The sequence below is a fragment of the Ovis aries genome, chromosome 1, assembly GCF_016772045.2.
Source record: "Ovis aries strain OAR_USU_Benz2616 breed Rambouillet chromosome 1, ARS-UI_Ramb_v3.0, whole genome shotgun sequence".
In the NCBI taxonomy this organism is placed as follows: domain Eukaryota; kingdom Metazoa; phylum Chordata; class Mammalia; order Artiodactyla; family Bovidae; genus Ovis; species Ovis aries.
This window is the reverse complement of record NC_056054.1, coordinates 36,935,042-36,962,346: the sequence shown is the minus strand read 5'-3', so window position 1 is coordinate 36,962,346 and position 27,305 is coordinate 36,935,042. Positions and strand designations below refer to the sequence as shown.

Genomic DNA, 27,305 nt, shown 5'->3' with positions numbered 1-27,305 from the left:
GGTGAAGGACAGGGAGGCCTGGCTTGTTGCAGTCCATGGGGTCAAAAAGAGTCGGACTAGACTTGGCAACTGAACAACAATACTTTATCTTCAGAGTCAGAAACTGAGATGGGACCAGCCATCTGCATTTCTTTGGCAATACTGATGCTTTATAAAGTTTGAGAACCACTGCACATCACAACTGTTCAAAAGTTGATGATGAAGAGGCACCACTCAGACTCAAATATTTCCAGGTTAGAGAAAAATGACTAAATTATCACTTTTTAAAAAGTACACAGTTTTTTTCAGTATAAAAGATAACCCCACTACAGAACTTTTCAGAATACATGGAAATTTAGAAAGATATGGAAAAAACCCTCCAACTCTTTAGTTAGTTTAGTTGTAAACCCATTGGTCTCCTCTTGTTTTAGGCCCTTTCCCTCACATAAATTTTCGCTGCAAAAATAACGTTGCAAAAATAATTAAAATTTTTAAAACATCAAAAATCCCCAAGATATTAATTTTTTAAAAGAGAAAAGTATATTTATTGTTGTGATACAAAGTCCTCAAGATTTACTCGTAGCAGCCTTCCGAAAGAGGCCATCTAGGAGCACACATTCTGAAATCAGGCAAACATCAGTTCTATTTCAACTCAGTAACTAAAGTCAGCATGCTCTTCAGCGCCTTTGAGTTTGGTTCTTTATCTGTAAACCCCAATCCTACCAGACTAACAGAGATGTTTGTAAAGTGTTTATCAAATCGCCTGGCGCCGGCGGCACTTTTTCAGATGGAAAAGTCACAGCAAGATTAGCCTGGGAGTCAGCCGTGCACGGAGGACAGCTGGTTCTCCAAGCGAGAAGCCTTCCTGCGGCGCTCAAAGACCAATGGAACCTCTCCAAAGTAATTCCGCAGGCCTAGGGGAGACGTGACTTTGCTGCTGCAGCAGCAGCAGGGGAAGGACCTGCCTCTAACAGATGCACTGTCCCTTTAAGGGCCTCCCTTCCACTGCTAGACTCCAGGTTAGGCCTAGGCGTAGGCGGAACCGGAAGTTGTAGGGAAGGCGCCGGTCCCCAGTATGGCGGCCGCCTGTCCCTGCAGGCCGATTGCTCCCGAGACTGCTGCCGCCCGGCTCATGGGTGTCCTGTGGTTCGTATCAGTCACCACGGGACCTTGGGGAGCTGCCGCCGGGGGTGCCGAAGAAACACTTAAGTGCGAGGACCTCAAAATGGGACAATATCCTCTGTGAGCGCACCCCATGGGGGTGAGGTAGATGTGGAATAGAGAGTGGACAGGAACCCTCAGGTCGGGCTAGGGTTGTGCTGAAGGGAACGGTGACCTGTGACCTATAATGACAGAAGGAGCCTGGGGCGGGGAGTGCAGAGAGATTGGGGGGTGAGAGGACAGAGGCTAGCCTGTGAGATTTTCTTGGGATTTTACTCTTGCCTGGAGAATCCCATCAGAGTAGCCTGGCGGGCTACAGTCCATGGGGCTGCAAAGAGTGGGACAGGACTGAAGCGACTTAGCACGCAGGCAAGAACGATATAACCAATGTATGTTGCCAATTTATTATTGACTTTGCATTTATTACTTTTATTTATCTCCCCTTGAGATCCCAGACTGTACTGGGGCAAATTCCTTCTCCACTTTAACCGATTTGAGCTTTGAGCATGGGGATCGCTAAGAGTCTCACACAACTTCGCGACCGAACTTCGAAAATAACAGTGGTACCAACTGAAAGGTGTATTGTGCAAAATTAGTACCAGTAAGTCACTTAGAACAGTGCCTGGCATATAGTAGGGGCTTTATGTGTTTAGCTCTCATGTGTTTACTGATGAGAAAACTGAGGCTGGAGGAGTTAAATAGATCAGTTCATTGTCATGGCTCTGATAAAAGGAGGAGTATGAAATAAGAGTTACATTCAAATCAAAATAGGTACTTTTGTATAAAATTAGATAATTTCATACAAATTGTAGAACAGAAAAATTAAGAACGCAAGCCAGAGATGTAAGAAAGATTCTATGAGAGGAAATCTTAAAATTAAAAAAATTCTATTATATAGTATTTTTATGTGAGTTTAGGAGAGGCCACCATTACTAAATTTTTACAGAATAGCTGTAATTTGCTGATTACCATTATGCTAGGGGTTTGAGAATCACTGACCTGGTAAGTTGAGTCCTTTTTTTTGGCAAAAATATCGCGGTGATTTTTTTTTTTTTTTCTAATAATTGGGCAGTATGGAGAGTTGTGCTTTAAAAAAATTTTTTTAGATCATCGTTTTAAAAATTTTGAATTAATTTTTATTTTTGGCTGGCTGGGTCTTTGTTGCTGCTCTCTGGCTTTCTCTAGTTGCGCTGTTAGGGCTCCTCATTGTGGTGGCTTCTCTTGTCATGGAGCATGGGCTCAAGGTGCAAAGGCTTGGTTGCTCTGCAACATGTGGAATCTTCCTGGACCAGGGATCAAATCCATGTCCCCTGCATTGGCAGACAGAATCTTAACCACTGGACTACTAAGAAAGTCTGAGTTGTGCTTTTTGAACCTTAGAAGTGACTGAGCATACACGACAATGTGAACTGGAAAATGTTATTCCTGGCACAAAGATGAGATTTCCGGTAGTGATTCAGAAATCCGAAGCAAGTGTCAAACTCTGTCTACAGAGGCATCTTGTGAATACCTTACTTATCTCATATTTGTGTCAATAAAATATTCAGGAAACAGAAAAGCAACCGCCCCCCCCCCCCCATGCCCCGAGTGTTGTAAACATCTATTAGAGGATCAATATTATTTGTTTCCAGAAGCTTAAAACCCTGTTAGGAAGATCATGTAGACCCACCTAAAATAACCATCTTCCTTGCAGTATGGTGGAATTTACCTTTGGCTTGGAATCAGGAAATGTGATATTACTACCTATCACTTACTCCACTTTGCATAAGTCACTCAAAGTTTGAGCCCTGGTTTGCTTCAGTAATGTGGAAATAATAGTATCCATGTCACAGGGTTATTTGTGTTGCATGAAATTATATGTATGGTAATACTTGGGCCCTGTGAATAATTTCATCAGACATCTGAAAACTGATTTGTTTTTTTTTTAACCTGAAGTTCTCATAATACTTCAGTAGAGATTTTTACTTTCATTTTTTCTTTGTGCTTTGTGCTTAAACCCTGACTGATGTTCTTTAAGGATGGCACCCTCTGCTAGAGCTTTTAATGTACTTTTCCTTAAATAAATTAATGTTCAGATATTATTTAGTGACACTGAAAGTGTATCTGTGCTTGTGCTTGTTGACCTGGACAAACTAACATCCTCTCTTTACATGTAATTATAAACATATATATATGACATATTAAAGACAAGATGATAACGTTTTGTATTGGAATGTTGTTTATATTTCCTTAACTTTTCTACATATATTTGTAAAGATCCAAAAATAAATGATGCTACACAAGAACCAGTTAACTGTACAAACTACACAGCTTATGGTAAGACTTCCAGAAACATGTTTTTTTAAGTTATTTTTAAAACATTATTTCATAGATATATGTGTGATTGCTAAGAGTAATTAATGTGTTTTTTTTCTTGAGTTACTTCATCCTTCTGTTTCCAGAACAACTTAATGTTAGACAATCTAGGGGTTGTTAATATTTTATAAAAAGAATCTTATTCTATTAAATAATATAAATTGAGAAATTTCTTTTTTCATTCATTTTTTTTAAAGCTTTTGGAATCAGTTTATATAGTTTTCTTGATGCTCTGTATATATCACGCTGTGTTTTACAAAGATGCCTCTTTAGATTTTAATTACTCAGAAAGAACTTGAAAGGAGACTTACAGTTCAGTAATGTGCAGCAAGGAGCTAGTAATATATCACCCATATCTTGCACTTGTAAAAGATACTTAGGTGCATCCTAAGTATGAAAATAATATGATAAGGATTTTAAGTGCACATCAGTATTTTATTAGCGAGATGGTTTGATAGTGGATAACACCCTCAACCTAATGATGTGGGGGAGCTTCTGTTATTCCCAAAAGTATTTAATGCCAGATAAAGATTAATAAGTTGTTTTGTTTAGCCTTTTCTTCTGAAGGGTTATATGTTGGAAAGAAGATAGATATATGCTGAAGCTATTTGGATTTGGCATTCATATTTTGCATAGTACATAATGTTGGTTAATATCTAGTATTTAATATCTAGTAATATCTACCATTTAATATCTAGTATTATCTTGAGAAAAGAATACCTACTGAATATATACTGATTGTTTTATTGTTTAGATGGGAGATAAGGCAATAATTGATGTTTTCTTTATAATGAAAGCTACTAAACAGACTCATTATGGAAATGAGATTAAAATGATTTTTTACTACAAAAAACTTTGTTTTCAAAAAGTATCTTATAGTCAAATAATTGACTTCTTGATTATGACTTTGTATATATTTTTTAAAGATCTCCTTTCTCTTTTTATCTCTTCACATTTTGATACACTGTTAACCCCATTCTAATGAGCAAAGATATTTGAAAGTAAGTTATGTTAAACTTTTATAGCAGATATTTTGCTAGTATTCTGGAGTAATGAAATTTATCATATAAACAGTAATAAGTGAAGTCACTCAGTCGTGTCCGACTCTTTGCGACCCCATGGACTGTAGCCTACCAGGCTCCTCCCTCCATGGGATTCTCCAGGCAAGAGTACTGGAGTGGGTTGCCATTTCCTTCTCCAAAACAGTAGTAGGTAATATATATGTGATTCTTATATTAAATATTGCTCAATATGTGTACATTTGTTTAATTTGGATATGTTAGATTTAAAGGAACTTTGCACATGATCCCCTCCTTTTAAAATTGCTTTATAAGTATACACTGACTTTCCTGTGTTAGAGTTCAGTCTTTTATAGTGTGCTCCCAGAGTGGACAATATTATTGACATACATAAAGAAGAATGAGCTTTCAAATATCCAACCACTTATCTGATATATGTTGGAAGTCTTTGAATACTGTTGTGACTCAGGTAACATTAAACTGTGAACGAGGCAGCCTGCTATCTCATTCCTTTTTTAGTCTGCAGATTTCTTTGTAGGTATGGAGATTTTGAAGGAAATTATTCTTAAAAAGAAATTTAGAATAAATTTGAAGGAAATTACAACTAAAAACAATAGTTTCTGACCAAAAAGAGCTCTGCCCTCCAGTTAGGTGTCTCTTTTGTAAAATAAGTTTGAATCCACTTAAGTATTATCACTAAGTAAGTTTATAAACAAATGCAAAATCAAATGATCAGATTGCTAGGAAATATAAAAGGACTTGGAGGTGTTATGGTCCTGCCATGGCCTGCCAGGTAAGTAAGCATAGATGATGTGAATGGAGAGCTGCAGAGAAATAAAAGAAGGCTTTCTATATAAGGGAATGATATGGGTATTTATTTGGAAAGAATAAACCGTAAGTGCCTAAAAATCTGGGAACACATATATAGAATGTTATAAATCAATAAATAAATGACTTTAGATTGTTGTTGTGATTTTAAAAAGAAAATAAAGTTTCGGAGACAAATATGACTCACCAGGCTTCTACATAAGAATGTATAATTTACGCATGACCCAAAAGTGTTCAGCCAAGATCTGGGGTAGTTTCTACCAGCCTGTCTCTATCAGGAATCTATGTTTGTCCACAGGCTGCTTTTTTTTTGTTTTTTTGGTTTTTTTTTTATTTCCTTTTTAAAACATGAAAAGACTAGTGAAGTGGCTGTAAATTATTTCTGAGTTCTGATGTGCAAGGACATCAAAATGACCCTTGAAACGTGCTGCTTCTGTTTCTTTCATTGAGCATATGATAGACTCATGGAACCTTCAGACTAAGTTATTTTCTTAAACTATACTTTTTGGTAAGGAATTAGTGGATGGAATGTTTTACAGAGAGGAAGTTTAGGAATGTAGAGTAAGAATTGGGACCAAAGGCAAAGGAGATTCAGTTATAACAGTAAACTGTTGTGGTCTTTAAATGGTTGTCAGTTAGCCCAGTACCAGTTAACAAGCATCATTATTTTTTGAGAAATTGTTTGTAATAAATAGTTTAATAAAATAATTAAATGGATCAAAACAAAAGCACAAATTTATACTATGAACTATCTGTTATTGTTGTTCAGTTGCTAAGTTATGTTCGACTCTGTGACCACATGGACTGCAGCACGCCAGGCTTCCCTGTCCTTCACTGTCTACCAGAGTTTGCTCAAACTCATGTCCATTGAGTCTGTGATGCCATCCAGTGATCTCATCCTCTGTCACCCCTTTTTCCTCCTGCCCTCAATCTTTCCCAGCATCTGGGTCTTTTCCAGTGAGTCAGCTCTTCACATCTGGTGGCCAAAGTATGGGAGCTTCAGCTTCAGCATCAGTCCTTCCAAGGAATATTCAGGGTTTAGGATGGACTGGTTTGATCTCCTTGCTGTCCAAGTGATTCTTAAGAGTCTTCTCCAGCATCAGTTCTTTGGCACTCAGCCTTTTTTATGGTCCAGCTCTCACATCCATACATGACTACTGGGAAAAAAAATAGCTTTGACTATTGAGATCTTTGTCAGCAAAGTGACGTCTCTGCTTTTTAATATGCTGTCTAGGTTTGTCATAGCTTTTCTTCCAAGGAGCAAGCGTCTTTTAATTTCACTGCAGTCACCATCTGCAGTGATTTTGGAGCCCAGGAATATAAAATCTATAACTATTTCAACTTTTCCCCCATCTGTTTGCTGTGAAGTGATGGGACTGGATGCCATGAACTTAGTTTTTTGAAGTTGAGTTTTAAGCCAGCTTTTTCACTCTCCTCTTTCACCCTCATCAAGAGGCTCTTTAGTTCTTCCTTGCTTTCTGCCATTAGAGTAGTATCATCTGCATAACTGAGGTTGTTGATGTTTCTCCTGGCAACCTTGATTCCACTGGCATTTCACATGACGTACTCTGCACAGAAGGTAAATAAGCAGAGTGACAGTATACAGCCTTGTACTTTCCCAGTTTTGAAATGATCCGATGTTTAATGTCCAGTTCTGTTACTTCTTGGCTGCATGCAGGTTTTCAGGAGACAGGTAAGGTGGTCTCGCATTCCCATCTCAGAATTTTCCACAGTTGTTGTGATCCTCGCTGTCAAAGACTTTAGCATAGTCAGTGAAGCAGAAGTAGGTCTTTTTCTGGAATTTCCTTGCCTTTTCTATGATCCAGCAGATGTTGGCAGTTTGATCTCTGGTTCCTCTGCTTTTTCTAAACTCAGCCTGTATATCTGGAAGGTTTTGGTTCATGAACTGTTGAAGCCTAGCTAGGATGTTGACCATTTGCAAGCATGTGAAATGAGTGCAGTTGTATGATAGTTTGAACGTTCTTTGGAATTGGAATGAAAACTGACCTTTTCCAGTCTTATGGCCACTGTTGAGTTTTCCAAATTTGCTGGCATATTGAGTGCAGCACTTTAACTGCATCATCTTTTAGGACTTGAAATAGCTCAGCTGGAATTCCGTCACCTATACGAGCTTTGTTCATTGTAATGCTTCCTAAGGCCCACTTGACTTCACACTCCAAAATGTCTGACTAGGTCAGTGACCACACCATTGTGGTTATCCGGGTCATTAAGACTTCTTTGTAAAGTTCTTCTGTGTATTCTTGCCACAATTTCTTAATCATATCTGCTTCTATTATGTCCTTGTCTATTATGTTCTTGTGTGTGCTGTGCTAAGTCACTTCAGTCAGGTCCAACATTTTGTGATCCTGTGGACCATAGCCCACCAGACTCCTCTGTCCATGAGATTCTTCAGTCAAGAATATTGGAGTGAGTTGCTGTTCTGTCCTCCAGGGAATCTTACAAACCCAGAAATCGAACCTGCATTGGCAGGTGGGTTCTTACCACTAGCACCACCTGGGAAACCCAAAACTATCTATTATTTGGAAAATATTTAATTTATTAAGATGTTATTATATGGCATTCTGCTAAGTGGTAGAGATGATACATTAAAAAAAGACAATTTCTGCCCTCAAGGAGTGTGCTGTCTAGTACGTATATATACATGTTGACATATATAGCAAGTGTTTTCAATTTTCCAATCAGTAAAATACAAAGGTATTAAAAAACCATTTCCAGAAATTTTGCCATGGTCCTTTGGCACAGGTCTTTTTTATTAAGGTTTTATTGAAATATATTTATGGAAATGTACACTTAAATCTTGTTGTTGTTGTTGTTGTTGTTGTTGTCATCATCCAGTTGCTCAGTCGTATCTGACTCTTTGTGACCCCATGGACTGCAGCATGCCAAGTCTCCCTGTCCTTCACCGTCTCCTGGACCATGTTCAAACTCCTGTCATTGAGTCAGTGATGCCACCCACTCACTATAAAATATGTCTCGCGTCCTCTGTCATCACTTTCTCCTGTGTTCCATCTTTCCCAGCATGAGGGTCTTTTCCAAAGAGTCAGTTCTTTGCATCAAGTGGCCAGAGTATTGGAGTTTCAGCTTCAGCATCAGTCCTTCCAGTGGACATTCAGGATTGATTTACTTTAGGATTGACTTCCTTGCAGTCCTGGGGACTCTCAAGAGTCTTCTCCAGCACATTTCAAAAACATCAGTTCTTTGACATTTAGCCATCTTCATGGTCCAACTCTCACATCCTTATATGACTACTGGAAAAACCCTAGCTTTTACTATACGGACCTTTGTAGGCAAAGTGATGTCTCTGCTTTTTAATACACTGTCTAGGTTTGTCATAGCTTTTCTTCCAAGTAGCAAATGTCTTTCAATTTTATGACTAGAGTAGAATCCCACACCATTTCCTGTCTAGGTCACTCCTTTTTACTGTTATGAAATTTCATTGGTTACTTTATTTTGAGTTTAGCTTTTTTGTGCTTAAAAAAATAGTTCTGCTTTATATAATCAAGAAATACTGTCTTTCAAGGTTGAGTTATTCACTTGCTCAGTCATGTCCAACTCTTTGTGACTCCATGGTCTGCACCACACCAGGCCTCCCTGTCCCTCACCATCTCCTGAAGTTTGCCCAAGTCCATGTCCATTGCATTGTTGATGACTTAAGTTGATGGCATTTAAATCCCAGTCATTGGCCAGAGCCAAACATTTTGCGGGAAAACTGAAAATGGAATAATTTTCAGGATTATAGCATGTTGCTTAATTTTGTCCACTAGTTAACATTTATGGATAACTGGCTTCCTAAATCTCATCATACAGACTCATTTTTACTTGTTTCTGAAATCAGTGTAAGAATGGCATTATTGTGGTGAAATGAAAAGGGTGTTTATTAAAAGTGATGAATGTTGGTCTAGGACTTAAAGAATATTACCTAGAGTGAGACTTCAGTCAGCTTGTTTAATTTCTTGGAATGTTAGTTTTTCTGTTTGTACAAGGGGAAAAAAAAAGCATATTACTAGTTCTGTCTACATAACAGGTGTTTTTTTAAATAAGGATCAAATGAAGTCACTATAAAATATGTAAAAATTAGTAAGTTCTAGGGCTGTAGGCATCCATTGAATTAATTTCATTTCACAAAGTCTTTTATTACTTTTACAGATCACTCACATGTTATATTTATTCCTGTCAGGTTCAGCCTCTTAGTCTTCTCAGTGTTGAAGTTCTCTTCGTTTTTAGAGTTTAAGTTGAACATTTTCTCTAGCCAGACACCATGCTTTACATGCTAAACGCCTTTAATACTTGGCTATTAAAGTATTACAAGGGTCTTACTTTTGTTTCACAGATTACAAAACAAGGTTCAGTGAGATTTCATAACTTGACCGGAAGAACATACTAGTTAAGTGACAGAGTTCTGACTTAAACCTAAATTTGCCCCATTCCGAAGTACTGCATTTTGGCATTTTCTATCAGTTCAAGCAAATCTGATCCATCTCAGTGTTTCTCTTACTATTTTCTCATGTCATCTCACTTTATACTGAGAGCAGCCCCTCATCCATCCTCACGAAAGTATGTAGTTTTTGTCCCTTGAAATAATTAGCTCATACTTATGTCAGACTTCTCCAGAAATATTGTATCAATATGGTTTCCCCTTCACTCTGGTAGTTCTACTAATTGTATCTTTCCTGAGGTTCTAAGCCTGAAATGTTGGGCATTTTTCTCTCCTTATCTGTCTCATTGACTACAAAGTAGCTCATATTGAATACAGATCATTTCTTATATTAGAAATGATAAAACACATTGAAAACTAAAGTTGTCAAAATTTGAGAGTTTGAACAATTAATAGAATGTAACTGAAAAAATTATGATTTATGTGTTTTGTAAAGGAAGCTGTAATCTCAAAAAAACAGTGCATTTCTCTAAAGCAAAGTATATTGGACAAAGCCTCTAGGGGAATCATCCCAGGTCCTCGGCAGTGAAAGTCCCAAGTCCTAATCACTAGACCAGCAGGGAAAGCCCCACATCAGTCTGATCTCTGCTTCTGTGTTCACACTGCATCCTGGCTGCATGTCTTCACATCGTCTTCTCCCTGTGTAAGTTCATTTTCCCATTTTTGAAGGATACCCATCTTACTGCATTAGGGCCCACCCTAATGACCTCATCTTAACTTGGATGCAAAGTTGGATTGCAAACTTAAATTTGCAAAGATGCTATTTCCAAGTAAGGTCACATTCTGAAGTGCTGAGGGTTAGGACTTCAATATTTCTTTCTGGGAGAGTGCAATTCAGCCCACAGTATGTCTTTACAATAATCAATTTCCAGATCCTCAGTTTTGGGTTTTTTTTTTAAATTTTTTAGTTGAGGATAATTGCTTTACAGAATTTTGTGGTTTTCTGTCATACATCAGCGAGAATCAGTTCTTATTATATGTGTATTTTTTCCTACAGTTAATGTAAAGTTTCTGCATTTAAAAGAAGAGCCCTCTCATATTCTTGATTGGATCATGATAGATATCAAATTGCTGTGTTTAGATTCCACTGTAAAGAATGCTATAATATTTCAGTATTAAGGGCAGTATTTACAGTATGCTGGAAATAAATTTTTTCCCAGCCATTTAAATCCATGGTGAAAAATTTTAGATGTCAGCTTGAAAATGTGTGAGGGAATATATAGTTTAAAAAAATTTAGGGAGTATGTGAGCAAAATTATTTGAACACAGATGATCTAGTGTGTGAGCCTCCATCCACTACATGCCAGTAGCATTTTCCCAGTAGTGACAACCAAAAATGTTTCCAGACATTGCCACATATCCCCTGGAAAGCAAAATTACTTTCCGTCATTCCTCCATCATTTAAATAGAGCATACTCATCTCCTTCAGTCAGTAACATAGAAAATGTATTAGCGTTTCAGATGTTTGTTAACCTCAGTTTTGAGTTGCCGGCTATGTGCGCGTGCTCATGCTTAGTCGCTCACTTGTGTGCAGCTCTTTGCGACCCCATGGACTGGGGCCTGCCAGGCTTCTCTGTTCATGGAACTTTCCAGGCAAGAATACTGGAGTGGGTTGCCATGCCCTCCTCCAGAGGATCTTCCCAACCCAGGGATCGAACCCGCGTCTCTCATGTCTCCTGCACTGGCGGGTGGATTCTTTACCCCTGTGTCACCTGGGAAGCTGTCTGCCATATAGCTCCAGTCAAAAGCATGACCTAAGATCTGGCAGACCAAGAGATACAACTTAAGGGACGTGATAATAATTGATTCACAGATTTCAGTAAGCTTTATCCCTGTATCAAGGCAGATGGCCAAACAGCTACATATAAATCACCTGTTGACTTTTGTTGCCCCATCTCTGTCAATCCTAACATTATAAACCCTTGATTATATCTGGAGTCAGTGTGAGAAAAGGCTATGTGGAAAACTATTACTGTTTTGTAAAGGTTCTTATTACTAAGGACCTTCTTTATTACATTCCTTTACTCCTGTGTCCTGTGCCAAACCAAGTTCCCACGGTGGTTCAGAGGTGAATTGGTATGCTTTCAGTTATATCACAGTAGCTCTGTAGCTCTTTTTGCCTCACTACCAGGAGCCTCTAAGCTAAATTTGTGGTCAATTACACTATCTTCCCTTAGTTGTTTCCTAGGATAATTATTTCTTCACTCTCTCTCTTCCTTTCATTTTATTACCTTCTTTCTTGTCTAAATGGTTCTCAGTTTTACTGAATCTTTGCTTTTTAGCATGAGCATCTTCTTGTGTTGGAAATGTAAATACATTAAATAAGTAAAGTTTATGGGATGATACAGTTTGAACTATCAGTAACACAACCAAAGAGTGCAAAGTCATTACAGGATATTTTTCCTAGCATCATTCTCTCAATGTACTATGGCCTAAAAAAGGACAGTCATTTGTTGGAAATCTTAAGGTAGTTATAAAGTAGAAAATAAATGCCATTTATTTTTCTTTCATAATAAAACACTGGGGTCTCTGTGGGTTTTTTAAGTCTGTTAATACCAAGTTCTATTTTCATTTTCTCAAAAACTTGTAATCATTGATGTTAAGCATAGAGATAAGCATTTTCTGAAACTAGCCTAAAGGTATTAGTACCTTTTAGTCAGAAATGGTGAAGGAGTAAAAAGTACTAACATTTATTGATTGCCTACTAAGTGCTCTGCTTTACGCTAGATAATTTATATCACATTTTATTCCCACAATAATCTTCTTATGATCTTAATGCTACTTTTATCTACATGGAATCCAAGTTTCTGAAAGAGGCAATGTATAGATAGGTGATTCTCATTCCAAAGTTCTTACTTTATATGATGAGGCCATAAAAGCTTCAGGACAGTATCTGCTTAGGACATAGTAAGCTCTGTAAGTGTTACTTCCTCTTATTAAGTCATCTGGGTTATGAATAAAGATCAAATTACTAAATGCTGAGATAACATACTACATCAAATCCTAGAGGGAATGGAGAAGCAAACCCATTTAGAATAAGTAGAAAGCTATTTAGAATAAAGAAGAATCTTAGTTTATTATAGATTACATCTATAAGAATTTTATTAACTGAAAATACAAAATTAGATTATGTTTTATGTAATGAATTGCCTGATTAGTTGCCAACAAAAAATTCGAGAAGTATTCTTCACCATGGAGATGAAGTGAAGAACAGTAATATTATGCAGTTCTTCCTTGGTCATCTTTGTCAAGGACAGGAGATTGAACATTATCTTTATCTTATCCTGTACATGAACGTATATAATATAGCTTTTCCTATCTAAATTAAAATCTCATATGGGGAGGTGGTTGGTTTGAACATTAGATTTTCTTGTGTGCATTGCTAGCCTTAGGAAAAAAGCATAATTACATAATTTTCCACAGGAAAAAGAAATAATGGATTCTTGCTTTTTTCTGCCTTTAGTTCAGTGTTTTCCAGCACCTAACATAATTTGTAAGGATTTTGGTGGCAACGAAACACATTTTACTGGAAGTGAAGTTGGTTTTCTCAAGCCTATATCTTGCCGAAATGTGTAAGTATATTACTGAAGCTAAATTTTCAGATTTACTTGCCTGAGTGAAATCTCAGCTGGGTGGAATGAAGAGTAAAGAGTTAATTTATAAGGAGAATCCTGCACAAATATAACTTTTATCTTTTTGCTTTTGTCAGAAAACTTCTATTTTAAGTGTGTGTATTGTTTTAAAAATACAGTTTACCAACCAAATAAAGTTTAGCAGTTCACTGTATGGGATAAATAGACTGAGTGGCTTCAGGCCATGTCAGTTCAGTCAGTTTATGCTACCAAATGGGTTATGAAAAAATTCTGTTTTCAAAATTTGGGGACTTTCTGGAGTGCAAATAAGGGACTGCATACCTACAGTATTAAAAGAATGCTAATTAGTAATCATTTGCATTTGGAAACTTGGTTTCATTCTTTATAATTGGTTTAGATGATGAATGATAATGTTAAACAATTCAGAAATTTATTAAGACAAATGACTTTATTTTGTTGGGAATATTCTTAGCTTAAAGAACTTTTAAGTTGGCTGTTTATTTTTGCTGCAGTAAAGCAATAAAACAGTTTATTCTTATATTTCTACTTGGCACTGAAAGCATTATTTAGTTTTACCCATTTTTATTAATTCCTGGCATTGTATTTTTACCTTTTACTGTATGTTGTTGCATTTTATATAATGGTACCTATTTTGCAGTTGTATAAAGAAAGACCACTATTTGTTTCTGCAAGTTCCATTAGAATTCTTAGAAATTACTACTAGAGTCTTTTTTCTCTTTTGACCCTACTTTACAAAGTTAATGAGGAGCTTTAGATTCTATCTTGCTGTGTAATCCAATCACTTAAGCTTCTTGGGTTCTAAGATTTCTCATTAGTAAAATAATAATTGTTAAGAGGAATTATTTTCAAAGTACTTAGATATGGTTTAGTCAGTTTTTTAATTTATAGATTTGATATTTCCAAATGACAAATAATTTGTTAAGTGTTGATGGTCCAAGAAAATATTTGTTAAGAACCACTCAAGTTGGACACTGCAGATTAATTTTACCTGTAATGTTCACATCACAATGATCTGCCACTTAATTTCCAAGTTAATTCTGATTTTTCTTTTAATGTCTCTGAGTAGATTAGACTGAAATGCAACTGAGCTATACTAATCATGCTCACAAGACATTCATGTCAATTGTGATAAGAAATACAATTATCAAGGAAACTAGATACTCCAAGCCTACTGACCAACTTATTTCTCTCCTATTGTAAAGTCCAAAATTCCAAAATAGGATTTGCTTGATGAGCATTGAATCAGAACAAAAGGAGTTAGATTGATGGATAATTTTAATGATAAATCACAAAAGTAAGATAACCTAATACATTACTTTCCTTTATCAGAATATTCAGTATTTGCCTTTCAAACAAACACCTGCTGGTCAGCTACTGAATAAAGACTCACTGACAAATTGTTAATTCATTGAGTGTTCCCTTTTCCAGTTTACATATTTTCCTTCTCCTGGCATATCCTTTCATGATATTGATACTTGATTAAAACTCCATCTTACTATCACAGATGTGGCCATTCTATAATGTATTCTTTAGCAACTGAAGTCTATTAACTATGTATAATCAGTTACCAAGTCACACCTGTTTATACTGCCCATCTATGCTAGTTGGAGCAGCCTACCTGTTGTAACAGATGCCTTTAGAATTTTAGTGGCTTAACCCAGTAAATTTTATTTCTCACTCATATCATAATCCAATTTGTGTTGATTTGGAGGTCTACATGGGGTGAAGGAAGTGATAGTTGCTCCATGCAGACATGCAGGGGTCTTGTACCTTTCATCTTTTGACTTTACTTCCTCTAGTCCTTAGAGTCTTTTCCATTCAGCCAAGAGATGGAGAGAGGAGATGGAACACCTATAGACATGTTTTATGGGCCAGACATGGCATACATGATGGCTTACATCACTTCTGTCCTCATTCCATTGGCCAGAACTAAGTGATGGCTGCATTTAACTGCAAAGTGAGCTAGAATATATTAATACACAGGCATACCTCAGAGATATCATGAGTTTGGTTGCAGATCAGTGTGATAAAGCAAGTTACACGAATCATCTGGTTTCCCTGTGTATATAAAAGTTATGTTTATACTACGTGTAGTCTATTAAGTGTGCAATAACATTGTGTCTAAAAAACTGTACCTTAATTTAAAAATAATGCTGACAGACTTGCCTGGTGAAGGGTTGATACAGACCTTCAATTTGTAAAAAACCTCAGTTTATCTGTAAAGCGCAATAACACAAAGCACATCAAAACAAGTAGTTTTAGCTGTATACAGTTTTGACTGTATGATACAGTAGTTTAACTGTATGCCTATGAGAAAAAGCAAAATGATTTGATGAACAGTTCGATAAATCTCTGCTGCACCACCAGTTTTTAGATTATTCTTTAGGGTGATTTATTTATATAGATCACTGCTTTTCTAATTTCTTTCCCCTTACTAGCCAAGCTTTTTGAGAGGCTTGTTTCTATAATATTTATCTTTTATGAATTTTTAGTCTAATGCAGTATGGCTTTTGGCCATACTAAAATTTGCCAGTGATCTTTGTTGCTATATCAAATGGATATTTATAGTCTACAATCCTTCTATAGCATTTGATATTTCTTTTTCTTAAAATACTTTCTTTCCTTGACTTACAGTATAAAACACACTTCAATTTCCTTTGATCCCTATTATTTTCCTTCTTTCTTATATCTTGATATTTGCAAGATTATGTCCTTGGTCCTTTTCTCTTCTTCATTCATCCACCCACCCCTTTGGTTTCTCATACCATCTTTATATAAAGATCCCAAACTGAATCTTTTGTCTCTTCCTTCATTTCCTCCTTTGTATTAATGAATGCAGCTGTTCTGTCCAGTTCCTTAAGCAGAAACTTTGGAGTCATTCTCCAAAGAATGACTCATTCCCCACATTTAGTCTGGCTGCTTCTGCGTTTAATATTTCCCAGTTTTGTTTCCTTTTTTCTTCCACTGCTAGTAGCCAGTAGATTATCACTTGAGTGTCTACCAAGTCTCCCAGATTATTTCTCTACTGCTATTCTGGTGATCCATGTCAATGTAGAGAGGCACTACTCCCCTCAGTGCAAAATCTGACATCCTTGTAATATTAACTGCATAGACAGGATCTCTGGGCTGTTAACTGTCTCCCCCAACTCGCTGAAAATGTCTTAATTGTGAGTGCAATGCAAAAAATAGGATTATAAGCAGAAGACATGATCAGATTTGACTTTAAAATGATGATTCCAGCTACCTCTTTATTTCTTTACTCTTATTTGTAGCAACTCCTTGAAAGGATTATCTAATGCTTCTTTAGTTTTTTTCCAACTTTTTTTTTTATTGAGTTAACATTGGTTTGTAACATGTTTCATGTATACATTATAATTCAACTTCTATATACACTGCAGGCTGTTCGCCACCAAGTCTAGTTCCTATCCATCATTGTGCAGTTGATCCCCTTTATGCGTTTCATCCACCTCCCACCTACCTTCACCTCTGGGGACTACCAGTATCTTCTGTTTCAGTGTGTTGTTGTTTTTTTTCATGTTATTTTTTCGTTGTTCATTTACTTATTTTTCATATGTGCCACATATGAGCAAAATGGGCTTCCCTGATGGCTCAGCGGGTTAAGAATCCCCCTGCAGTGCAGGAGACACAGAAGACAACAGGTTCAATCTCTGAGTCAGGAAGATCCCCTGAAGGAGGAAATGGCAGCCCACTCCAGTATTCTTGCCTGGAAAATCCCATGACCAGAGGAATCTGGTGGGCTACAGTCCATGGGGTCACAAAGAGTCAGACATAACTAAGCATGAGCATGGACTATGTCCCATTGTCTCTGCAAGGCTCAGGCCCAGCCATGAGCGAAATCATATATTTGTCTTTCTGTATCTCACTTCTGTCACTCAACACAGTGCCCTCAAGATCTGTCCATGTTGCCACAAATGGCAAGATTTTTTTTTTTTTTTTTAGTGAATGAGTAGTAGTCTTGTATGTTTAGATATGTGTATATATCTTTTTTATCCATTAACTCACCAGTGGGCTTTAGGTTGTTTCCACATCTTGGCTGTTGTTAATAATGCTGCAGTGAACATTGGAATGCGTATATATTTTTGAATTAGTATTTCCCTATTCTTTGGATAAATATCCAGACTTGTAATAGCTAGATCATATGGTAATTTTATTGTTAATTTTTTGAGGAATCTCCATACTGTTTTTCGTAGTGGCTGCTCCAAACTACATTTCCACCAGCAATGCATGAGTGTTCCCTTTTCCTCCACATCCTTTCCAACATCTTGTTTTTTCTTGTTTTTATGATAATAGCCATTCTAATGTGTGAAATGACACTTCATTGTGGTTTTAATTTGCATCTCTCTGATGATTTGTGATACTGAACATCTTCTTTTCAAGTGCCTATTAGCCATGTCTTAACTGGAAAATTGTTCAGATCCTATGCCCATTTTTAAATCAGGTTGTTTGTTTTGTTGTAATTGAGTTGTATGATAAGAATTGCACTGAATCTATAGATTCTATTAGGTAATTTGTATTTTAGCAATGTTAATTTTTCCATTTCATGAGCATGGGATATTTTTACTTTTCTCTTTGTTTTCTTCAATTAATTTTAATAATGTCCTATAGTTTTCAGTGTACAGGTCCTTCATTTCCTTGGTTAAATTTATTCCTAGGTATTCCATTCTTTTTGTTGCAATTGTAAATGGGATTTTTTAAACTTCTTTTTCTTCTAGTTGTTAATATACAAGAGAGCAGATTTTTGTATATTGATTATCTACCTTGCTGTTTTACTGTATTTGTTTATTATTTCTAATACTTTTTTGGTAGAATGTTTAGGGTTTTCTGTATATAAAATTGTGTCATCCACAAACAGTGACAGTTTTACTTCTTCCTTGCCAATATGGTTGTCTTTTTTTTTTTTTCCTTGCCTAATTGCTCTGGCTATGAATTCTAGTATTACGTTGAATAAGAGTGATAAGAGTGGGTATCCTTATCTTGTTCCTGATCTTAGAGGGAAAAGCTTTCAGTTTGTCACTGCTGAATATAATAGCTATGGGTTTGTTATATATAGCCTTTACTATGTAGAAGTACATTCCTTCTGTATTCATTTCACTGAAAGTTTTTTTTTTTTTGTCATAAATGAATGTTGAATCCTATTAGATGCTTTTTCTGCATAAATTGAGATATCATATGATTTTTATTTATTTTGTTAATATGGTGTATCACATTGATTGATTTGCAAATGAACCATCCTTGCATTCCTGTAATAATCCCATTTGATCATGGTATGTAATCCTTGTAGTGTATTAGGTTTACTAATGTGTATTTGGTTTGCTAATGTTTTGTTGAGGATGTTTGCATCTGTGTTCATCAGAGAGATTGTTTTGTAATTTTCTTCTCTTTTGATGTCCTCGTCTTATTTTGGTATCATAGTAATGTTGGTTTTCTAAAATGAGTTAGGAAGTGTCCCCTCCTCTTCAGTTTTTTGAAGAGGTTGAGAAAGATAGGTATTAAGTCTTTGAATGTTTGGTAGAGTTCACCAGTGAAACCATCTGGCCCTGGACTTTTGTTTTGGGGGAGGTTTTTGATTATCGTTTTTAATCTCTTCTTAGTTGGTAATTGGGCTATTCAAATTTTCTATTTCTTATGGATTCAGTCTTAGAAAGCTGTATGATTCTAAAATGTATCTGTTTCTTCTGAGTTGTCCAATTTATTGGCAAACAGCTATTCATAGTAGTCACTTATAAGCGTTTATATTGGGTTGACCAAAAAATTCTTTCTGGATAAGATGACATGGAAAAACCCAAATGATCTTTTTGGCTAACCCAGTATTTCTTTGATATCCATTGTAACTTCTCCTCTTTTATTTCTGATTTTACTTATCTGAGTTCTCTCTTTTTTTAAGTGAGTCAGGTTGAAGGTTTGTCAACTTTATCTCTTCAAAAGAACCAGCTCTTAGTTTCATTAATATTTTCTGTTTTCTTTTTGGTCTCTGTTTCATATATTTCCAATTTCATTTTTATTATTTCCTTCCTTCTACTGATTTTGGGCTTCATTTTTTTTCCTTCTTTTTTCTAGTTTCTTTAAATGTATGGTTAGATTATTTGTGGTTTTTCTTCTTTCTTGAAGTAGACCTGTATTTCTTTAAACCATTCTCTTAGTACTGATATTACATGTGTGTCAGAGATTTTGGTATGTTGTATTTTCATTTCTCTTCAGATATTTTTAAAACTTCCCCTTTAATTTTTTCACTGATGCAATAGTTGTTCAGTTGTTTGTTGTTTAATCTCCACATATTTATGATTTTTTCAGCTTTCTTAAAATTCATTTTTAGTTTCATACCATTGTGGTCAGAAAAGATACTTGATATAATTTCAGTCTTCTTAAATTTATTAAAGCTTGTTCTATGCCCCAGCAGATGGTTTATCCTTGAGAACATTCTGTGTGCCCTTAAGAAATATGTTTATTCTGCAGATTTTGGATAGAATGTTCTGTATACATCTGTTATTAAGTCTCTTTGGCCTAGTGTTTCATTTAAGGTTGCGTTTTACTTGTTCTCTTTCTGCCTGTGTGATCGATCCGTTTATTGTGGGTTGTTAACATCTCTTCCTCTCACTGTGATGCCGTCACTTTCTCCCTTTAAGTCAGTTATAGGCTTTATATATTTTGGTGCTCTGTTGTTAGGTGCATATATATCAATGAATATGTTATCTAAATGAATTATACTCTTTATCATTTGTATATAATGCCCATCTTTGTCTCTTGTTAACTTTTTTGGTCTGAAGTCTGTTTTGTCTGATATGAGTGTGGTTAATGCCTGCTTTCTTTTGGCCGCCATTTGCTTAGAGTATCATTTTGCAGTCCTTTACTTAGACCTGAGATGAGTCTCCTAGAATCAGCATATAGTTGGGTCTTATGTTTTAATCCATCCAGGCATTCTGTGTCTTCTGCTTGGTGAATTCAATCTGTTTATATTCAGAGAGAGAGAGAGAGAGAGAGAGAGAGAGAGAGTGTGTGTGTGTGTGTGTGTGTGTGTTTGCCATGCTGTGTGGCATGCAGGATCTTAGTTTCCCAACCCGGGATATTCAGAGAGAGAGAGAGAGAGAGAGAGAGAGAGAGAGAGAGAGAGAGAGAGTGTGTGTATCTGTGTGTGTGTTTGCATGTTTGCCATGCTGTGTGGCATGCAGGATCTTAGTTTCCCAACCCGGGATCAAACCCATACCCCCTGCAATGGAAAAACAGTCTTAACCACTGGACCACCAGGGAAGTTCCCATTTAGTGTGATTATTGATGTATGAGGACTTGGTATTGCCATTTGTCTTTTTTTTCTGGTTGTTATGTAGTTCCATTGTTTCTTTTTCTTTGCATTTCTGTGCAAGGAAATGGTAGTCTTCTATGATGTTTTTCTCAGTTTTCTCTCTTTTTTTATGTTTTGGGTCTCTGCTCTAGATTTTTGTTTTGTGGTTGTCATGAGGTTTGTATAAACATTTCAAAGATAGTCCTTTTTCTGTTGTTAGTATCTTTTTTAAAATTTTTATCTGTTTATTTTTGGCTGTACTGGATCTTCGTTCCTGCACAGGCTTTTCCCTAGTTGTGGTGACTGGGGGCTACTCTCTAGTTGGGGTGTACAGGCTTCTCATTGCGATGGCTTCTCCTGTTATGGAGCACAGGCTCAGGGCTGCAAGGCTTCAGTCGTTACAGCACATGAGTTCAGTATGTAGCTTATGGATTCTAGAACATAGTGTCAGTTGTGGCACACGGGCTTAGTCGCTTCATGGCATGTGGGATCTTCCCAGCCCAGGGATCGAACCCATGTCTCCTGCATAGGCAGGCAGATTCTTTACCACTGAGCCACCAGGGAAGTCCTGTTGGTAGTATCCTATCCTCCTATGCCTATAGAGGTAACATCTTTTTTCCTTTTTCCCTTTTATATTTTTGTTGTCACAAATATGTCTCAGCACAGAATACTGTGAATTCGTTAACAAATTGATGTAGCTATAGTTATTTTTTTTCACCCTTTAATCTTTGCTATAATTCTGTGTTTAACAACCTGTTTTTAATGAACTGTATTTTGTTTTACTTTGGCTGTGCCAAGTCTGCGTTTCAGCACGCGGGATCTTTGTTGCCACATATTTAGTTGTAGCATGTGGGGTCTAGTTTCCTGACCGGGGATTGAACTGGGGTCCCCTGCATTCAGAGTGCAGAGTCTTAACCACTGGACCACTAAGAAATTCCCAGCAACCTATTCTGATATATAGTTACCATTTTCTGATTCTATTTATTAGCTTAAAATTTTTTGTACTTTCGCTTTATCATTTCAAGTAGAAGAATTTTTTTAAGCATTTCTTTTAAGGAAAGTCTAGTGATGATAAACTCCCTCAACTTCTGTTTGTCTGGGAATGCCTTTATTTCTCCCTGTATCTGAATGAAACTTATGCTTTATAGAGTATTCTTGGCTGACAGTTTTTATCTCTCAGTATTTTGAGTTTGTCATTCTACTGTCATTCCTGGCCAATAGAGTTTCTGCTGAGAAATCTGCTGATCACCTAGTGGGGGTATGTTAGTAGGTTGCTGTCTTTTTTCCCCCTGGCTGCCTTTAAAGTTGTTTCTTTGTCATTGACTTTTGGCAGTTTTAATGTGTCTTGGAGAAGGTCTTTTTAGGTGTTCTATTTCCTACGTGGGCTTGTATATCTAACTCCTTTCCCAGATTTGAGACATTCTCAGCCACTCCAATACTCTTGCTTGGAAAATCCCATGGATGGAGGTGCCTGGTGGGCTGCAGTCCATGGGGTTGCTAAGAGTCGGACACGACTGAGTGACATCCCTTTCACTTTTCACTTTCATGCATTGGAGAAGGAAATGGCAACCCACTCCAGTGTTCTTGCCTGGAGAATCCCAGGGATGGAGGAGCCTGGTGGGCTGCCGTCTGTGGGGCTGCACAGAGTTGGACACGACTGAAGCGACTTAGCAGCAGCAGCAGCAGCTATTACTTAGAAGGGGGGTGACAGAAAATGAGATGGTTGGATGGCATCACCAACTTGATGGACATGAGTCTGAGCAAGCTCTGGGAGTTGGTGATGGACAGGGAAGCCTGGCGTGCTGCAGTCCATGGGGTCACAGAGTCAGACATGACTGACTGAACTGAACAGCTATTGCTCCCTTAAATAAGCTGTTTCCTTCTCCTTCTCTTTTCCTTCTGGTATACCCATTGTCCATATGTCACCTTTCTAATGGAGTTGGATAGCTGTTGTAGTTTCTTCATTAAAAAGAAAAAGACTTAGTTCTTGCTCCTCTTTCACCTGAATCATTTCCCAGTTTCTGTCTTTAAGCTCACTAATTCTCTCTTCCATATGGTCTACTCTGTTTCCATCGTTTTTTAATGCCATTCTTCATATCGTTTATTGAGTTCTTCAGCTTCATAACTTCTGTTTGGTTCTTTTTTTTAAAGAGTTTCAGTCTCTTGGATAAAATATTCCTTTTTTTCATTAATTATTTTTGCTTAGTTCATTGAACTGTTTTTCTGTTTTCTTGTAGCGTGTTTCTTCCTGATAGCTATTTTGAATTCTCTGTGAGACCACAGTCTTCTGTGATTCTAAGTTTGGTTTCTGGAGAATTGTCATTTTCTTTTTCTGATGCTGTGTTACTGTGGCTTTGCATGGTGCTTGATGAGTTGTTCCTTTGCTGGCATGCTTGAGGTAGTGAATACCTTTCTCATTTAGGTAAAACTTTATTTACTTTGATTCCAACAGTAATTCTAATTACCAATTACAGGTTGGTAATTAGAGTGCTTTCTTTTGCTTTTCAGTAGGTGGCACTGCAGCACAATTTACAGCCTGGTCTCTCTGCCCTGAGCTGCCTCTGGCTATATTTAATTGGCACTGTCTGCCCTCTGTCACCTCTGCCAGAGGTGTCGTCAGTGCCCTCATCATCTCTGCTTCTTTCCTGTGGGGTTACTGGTGCCTTGACACTGCGAGAGTTGCTGTCGTTGCTGGCATTACCACCAGGGACACCAGGGTGACAGGTATCTCTGCCACAAGTGGGGTTGGCTGGGTTGTGGACTCTGCTGCAGTGGGGAGGGCAGGGGAGAGCCACGTTTGTGGGTGCTGTAGGATGGGACAGAGTCACGGGCACTGCTATGGCCCTTCCAGTCTTCCTTAAGCCTGCTCTGTTCTATATTTTGCCCTCATTGTTGCCAGAATTGCTCTTGGTGAGGTCACTAATGCTCTCCTCTTGGTTAAATTTAGTGGTAAATTCTCAGGCATTCTTATATCATCTGTCAGTCACATTTGGCACAGCTGATCACTCTGTTCTTCTTAATACACTGACTTCACTTGACTTCCAAGATGCCACACACTTTTTTCTTTTTTAACTTTTTTATTTTGTATTGGAGTAAAGCCAATTAACAATGTGATAATTTCAGGTGGACAGCAAAGGGATTAAGCCATACGTATACATGTATCCATCCTCCCCTTAACTCCCCTCCCATCCAGCCTGCCACATAACATTGAGAAGATTTCCCTGTGTAATACAGTAGATCCATGTTGACACCACACTCTTTTGGTTTTACTTTTCCTCACTTTTACTCCTTTCTGGTTTCGTCTCTTCTTGATCTGGGAAGGTTTGTTGTACATTATTGTGACAGTAGCTCGCAAATACTCCCCTGCAGTCATCTTCAGTGTAGCAACTAGAATAACTATTTTTACACCATACCTCTGCTTACCTCTGCGGTAGCTTCACATATCACTCACAGTAGAAAATGGTGTTTTTATAGCACTTAACAATGGTATTCAAGGCCCTGCATGATCTGCCCTCTTTGCCCTGTTCTCTCTTTGACCTTGTCTCCTTCTGTTCTTCCCCTCTCCTACTCCATTCTTCCTACACTTGCTTCATTAGTAGACCTTGAACATGCCAGGTAGGCTGCCTTTGCAACAGCAGTTTCTTTTGTCTGGGACACTTTTCCATCAGAGGCATGGCATGGCTGAATCTCTTACCTCCCTTAGGTCTTTGCTGAAATACCACCTTCTCAATGAAGCTTACTCTTGTCACTCCACTTAAATGGCCCTGATCTGTATCCCTGGCATTCTGAATTCCCTTACACCCTAATCCACTTCTTTTTTCATAGCATTTATGACTGTCTTTTTTTTTTTTTTTTTAATATTTGTTTATTTGGCCACACCAGGTCTTGGTTGTACATGTGGGGTGGGGTCTTCAAACTTCATGTCTGCATACAGGATATTGTAGTTGCAGCACATGGGATCTAGTTCCCTGATCAGGGCTCGAATCTGGGCCCCCTGCATTATGAGCACAGTCTTAGCCACTGGACCACCAGGGAAGTCCTTCTTTATGACTTTCTAACACACAGTTTCTTTTTAAAATATGTTTAGGTTTATGGGCTTCCCTCATAGCTTAGTTGGTAAAGAACCCTTCTGCAATGCAGGAGACCCCGGTTTGATGCCTGGGTCAGAAAGATCCCCTGGGGAAATGATAGGCTGCCCACGCCAGTATTCTTGGGCTTCCCTTGTGGCTCAGCTGGTTAAGAATTTGATCTGCCTGCAATGCAGGAGACCTGGGTTCATTCCCTGGGTTGGGAAGATTCCCTGGAGAAGGGAAAGGCTAACCACTCCAGTATTCTGGTCTGGAGAATTCCATGGACTGTATAGTCCATGGGGTCGCAAAGAGCTGGACACAACTGAGCGACTTTCACTTCGGTTTATTACTTGCTGCCACTAGATTGTAAGCTCTTTAAAGGCAGGAATTTTTATCTCTTCTGCTCATTAATATATCCCAGTAGCCTGAAATAGTCCCTGGCACTCAGTAGTCACCCAAAAAGCATTAATTGAATGGATGAATGAACTGATTAACAAACAGTAATAATTAACATTATTTTCTAAAATGTTTACATGTTGGAAATATATTAATGTGACATTCAGGTTCTGATTCTGTGCAGGAATGGCTATTCATACAAAGTGGCGGTTGCACTGTCTCTTTTCCTTGGATGGTTGGGAGCAGATCGATTTTACCTTGGATACCCTGCCTTGGGTGAGTGTATTTTATTAAAAAAAAAAAATTCTTATGAAACTTGTAGGTAAATATACCTATTCTTATAGATTAAATCTCTGCATACTATTAATAGTTACAGGTTCCATGTAGCTGGAGTTGAATAGTCAATGTTTTTCTCTGATGACAGAGCTAGCAATTAGCTCTGTAGTGAACTTGGGTAAAAGATACTGACTTTACTTGTTGTTTTTTTTTTTTTCATCTTTATGAAAACACACACTCAAGACAGTGTAGTCATTAGTAGACTGGGGTTGTCATTGCTAGTGCTATGTACACATTGGGTATACAATAAATGTTTTAGGAATAAACACGTGTCTTTTCCTATCCCTCCAAAAATATTTGCCTTCTACCTGGATCTCTATCAGTGTTACTTTGGGAATCGAAACTACTTCTTTCAGGAAAAGTTGGGGTTGGAACTGCAGCAACCAGTATGAGCTGGTGTAGAGCCTGATTATTACCCCTAGCATCCCTCCCCACACCTTCCTCCTGGTTGTAATCTTTACATTTACCATAGTTACTAATGCTTCTGAAAGCTAGTCACATTTGATGGTAGCTTTTGTTTAAATAATACTTTCACGTGTCTCCCCTTATTTGAGCCTTAAAACTCTCTGAGTTTATCATCTTGTTTAAATCTGCTTTAACAGGTAGGGAAATTGTCACCAAAGAGGTTAAAGGATTTGCTACCTCTGGAGGCCTTGCTTTATACACTGATATATTTGTTATCATCATTGTTTTATGGATAGGGAACTTGTCATGAGATTAAGAGATTTACCCAAGGACACTCAGCTAGTGACCTGAATTTGAACCCAAATACTCTGGCTCAAGAGATCATGCTTTATTTACTGTAGTACTTTGCTTCTATATTAGCCCTTCAGTGAGGAGTTTTAAAGTTTCTGAGCGCTCTGCTTTCTAGCTACCAAAGCTAATCTTATTCTTTCCATCTTGCTACCCACCAGAGATCAAAGAGGAATCTTCACTGTGAGGTTCAGTTCAGTTCATTCTCTCGGTCGTGTTCGACACTTTGCCACTCCATGGACTGAAGCACACCAGGCTTCCCTGTCCATCACCAGCTCCCAGAGCTGGCTCAAACTTATGTCCATCAAGTCAGTGATGCCATCCAACCATTTCATCCTCTGTTGTCCCCTTCTCCTCCTGCCGTCAATCTTTCCCAGCATCAGGGTCTTATCTAATGAGTCAGTTCTTCGCATCAGGTGGCCAGCTTCAACATCAGTCCTTCCAGTGAATATTTAGGACTGATTTCCTTTAGGATTGACTGGTTTGATCTCCTTGCAGCTTAAAGTACTCTCAAGAGTCTTATCCAGTACCACAGTTCAAAAACATCAATTCTTTCGTGCTCAGCTTTCTTTAGGTCCAACTCTCACATCCATACATGACTACTGGAAAAACCATAGCTTGACTAGATGGATCTTTGTCAGTAAAGGAATGTCCCTGCTTTTTAATATGCTGTCTAGGTTGGTCATAACTTTTCTTTCAAGGAGCAAGCGTCTTTTAATTTCATGGCTGCAGTCACCATCTGCAGTGATTTTGGAGCCCAAGAAAATAAAGTCTCTCACTGTTTCCATTGTTTCCCCATCTATCTGCCATGAAGTGCTGGGACCAGATGCCATGATCTTAGTGTTTTGAATGTTGAGTTCTAAGCCAACATTTTCACTCTCCTCTTTGACTTTCATCAGGAGGCTCTTTAGTTCTTCTTTGCTTTCTGTCATGAGGGTGTTGTCATCTACATATCTGAGATTATTGATATTTCTCCCAACAATCTTGATTCCAGCTTGTGCTTCATCCAGCCCAGCATATCTCATGATGTACTCTGCGTAC

At 37.6% G+C, this 27,305-nt stretch overlaps 1 protein-coding gene across 4 annotated transcripts in view; it reads left to right on the top strand.

Moving 5' to 3' along the window:
• The first annotated feature begins 1,030 nt into the window (after nucleotides 1-1,030).
• Nucleotides 1,031-27,305, top strand: part of TM2D1 (TM2 domain containing 1) — a 46,063-nt gene continuing 19,788 nt past the window's right edge. For all 4 annotated transcript variants that reach the window (XM_060410180.1, XM_060410163.1, XM_060410171.1 and 1 more), the window contains exons 1-4: nucleotides 1,031-1,216; nucleotides 3,387-3,456; nucleotides 13,262-13,370; nucleotides 25,360-25,451. In XM_060410180.1, coding sequence (XP_060266163.1) covers nucleotides 1,055-1,216; nucleotides 3,387-3,456; nucleotides 13,262-13,370; nucleotides 25,360-25,451 — 433 coding nt within the window. In that variant the 5' untranslated portion in view covers nucleotides 1,031-1,054. The remainder of the gene's footprint in view (nucleotides 1,217-3,386; nucleotides 3,457-13,261; nucleotides 13,371-25,359; nucleotides 25,452-27,305) is intronic.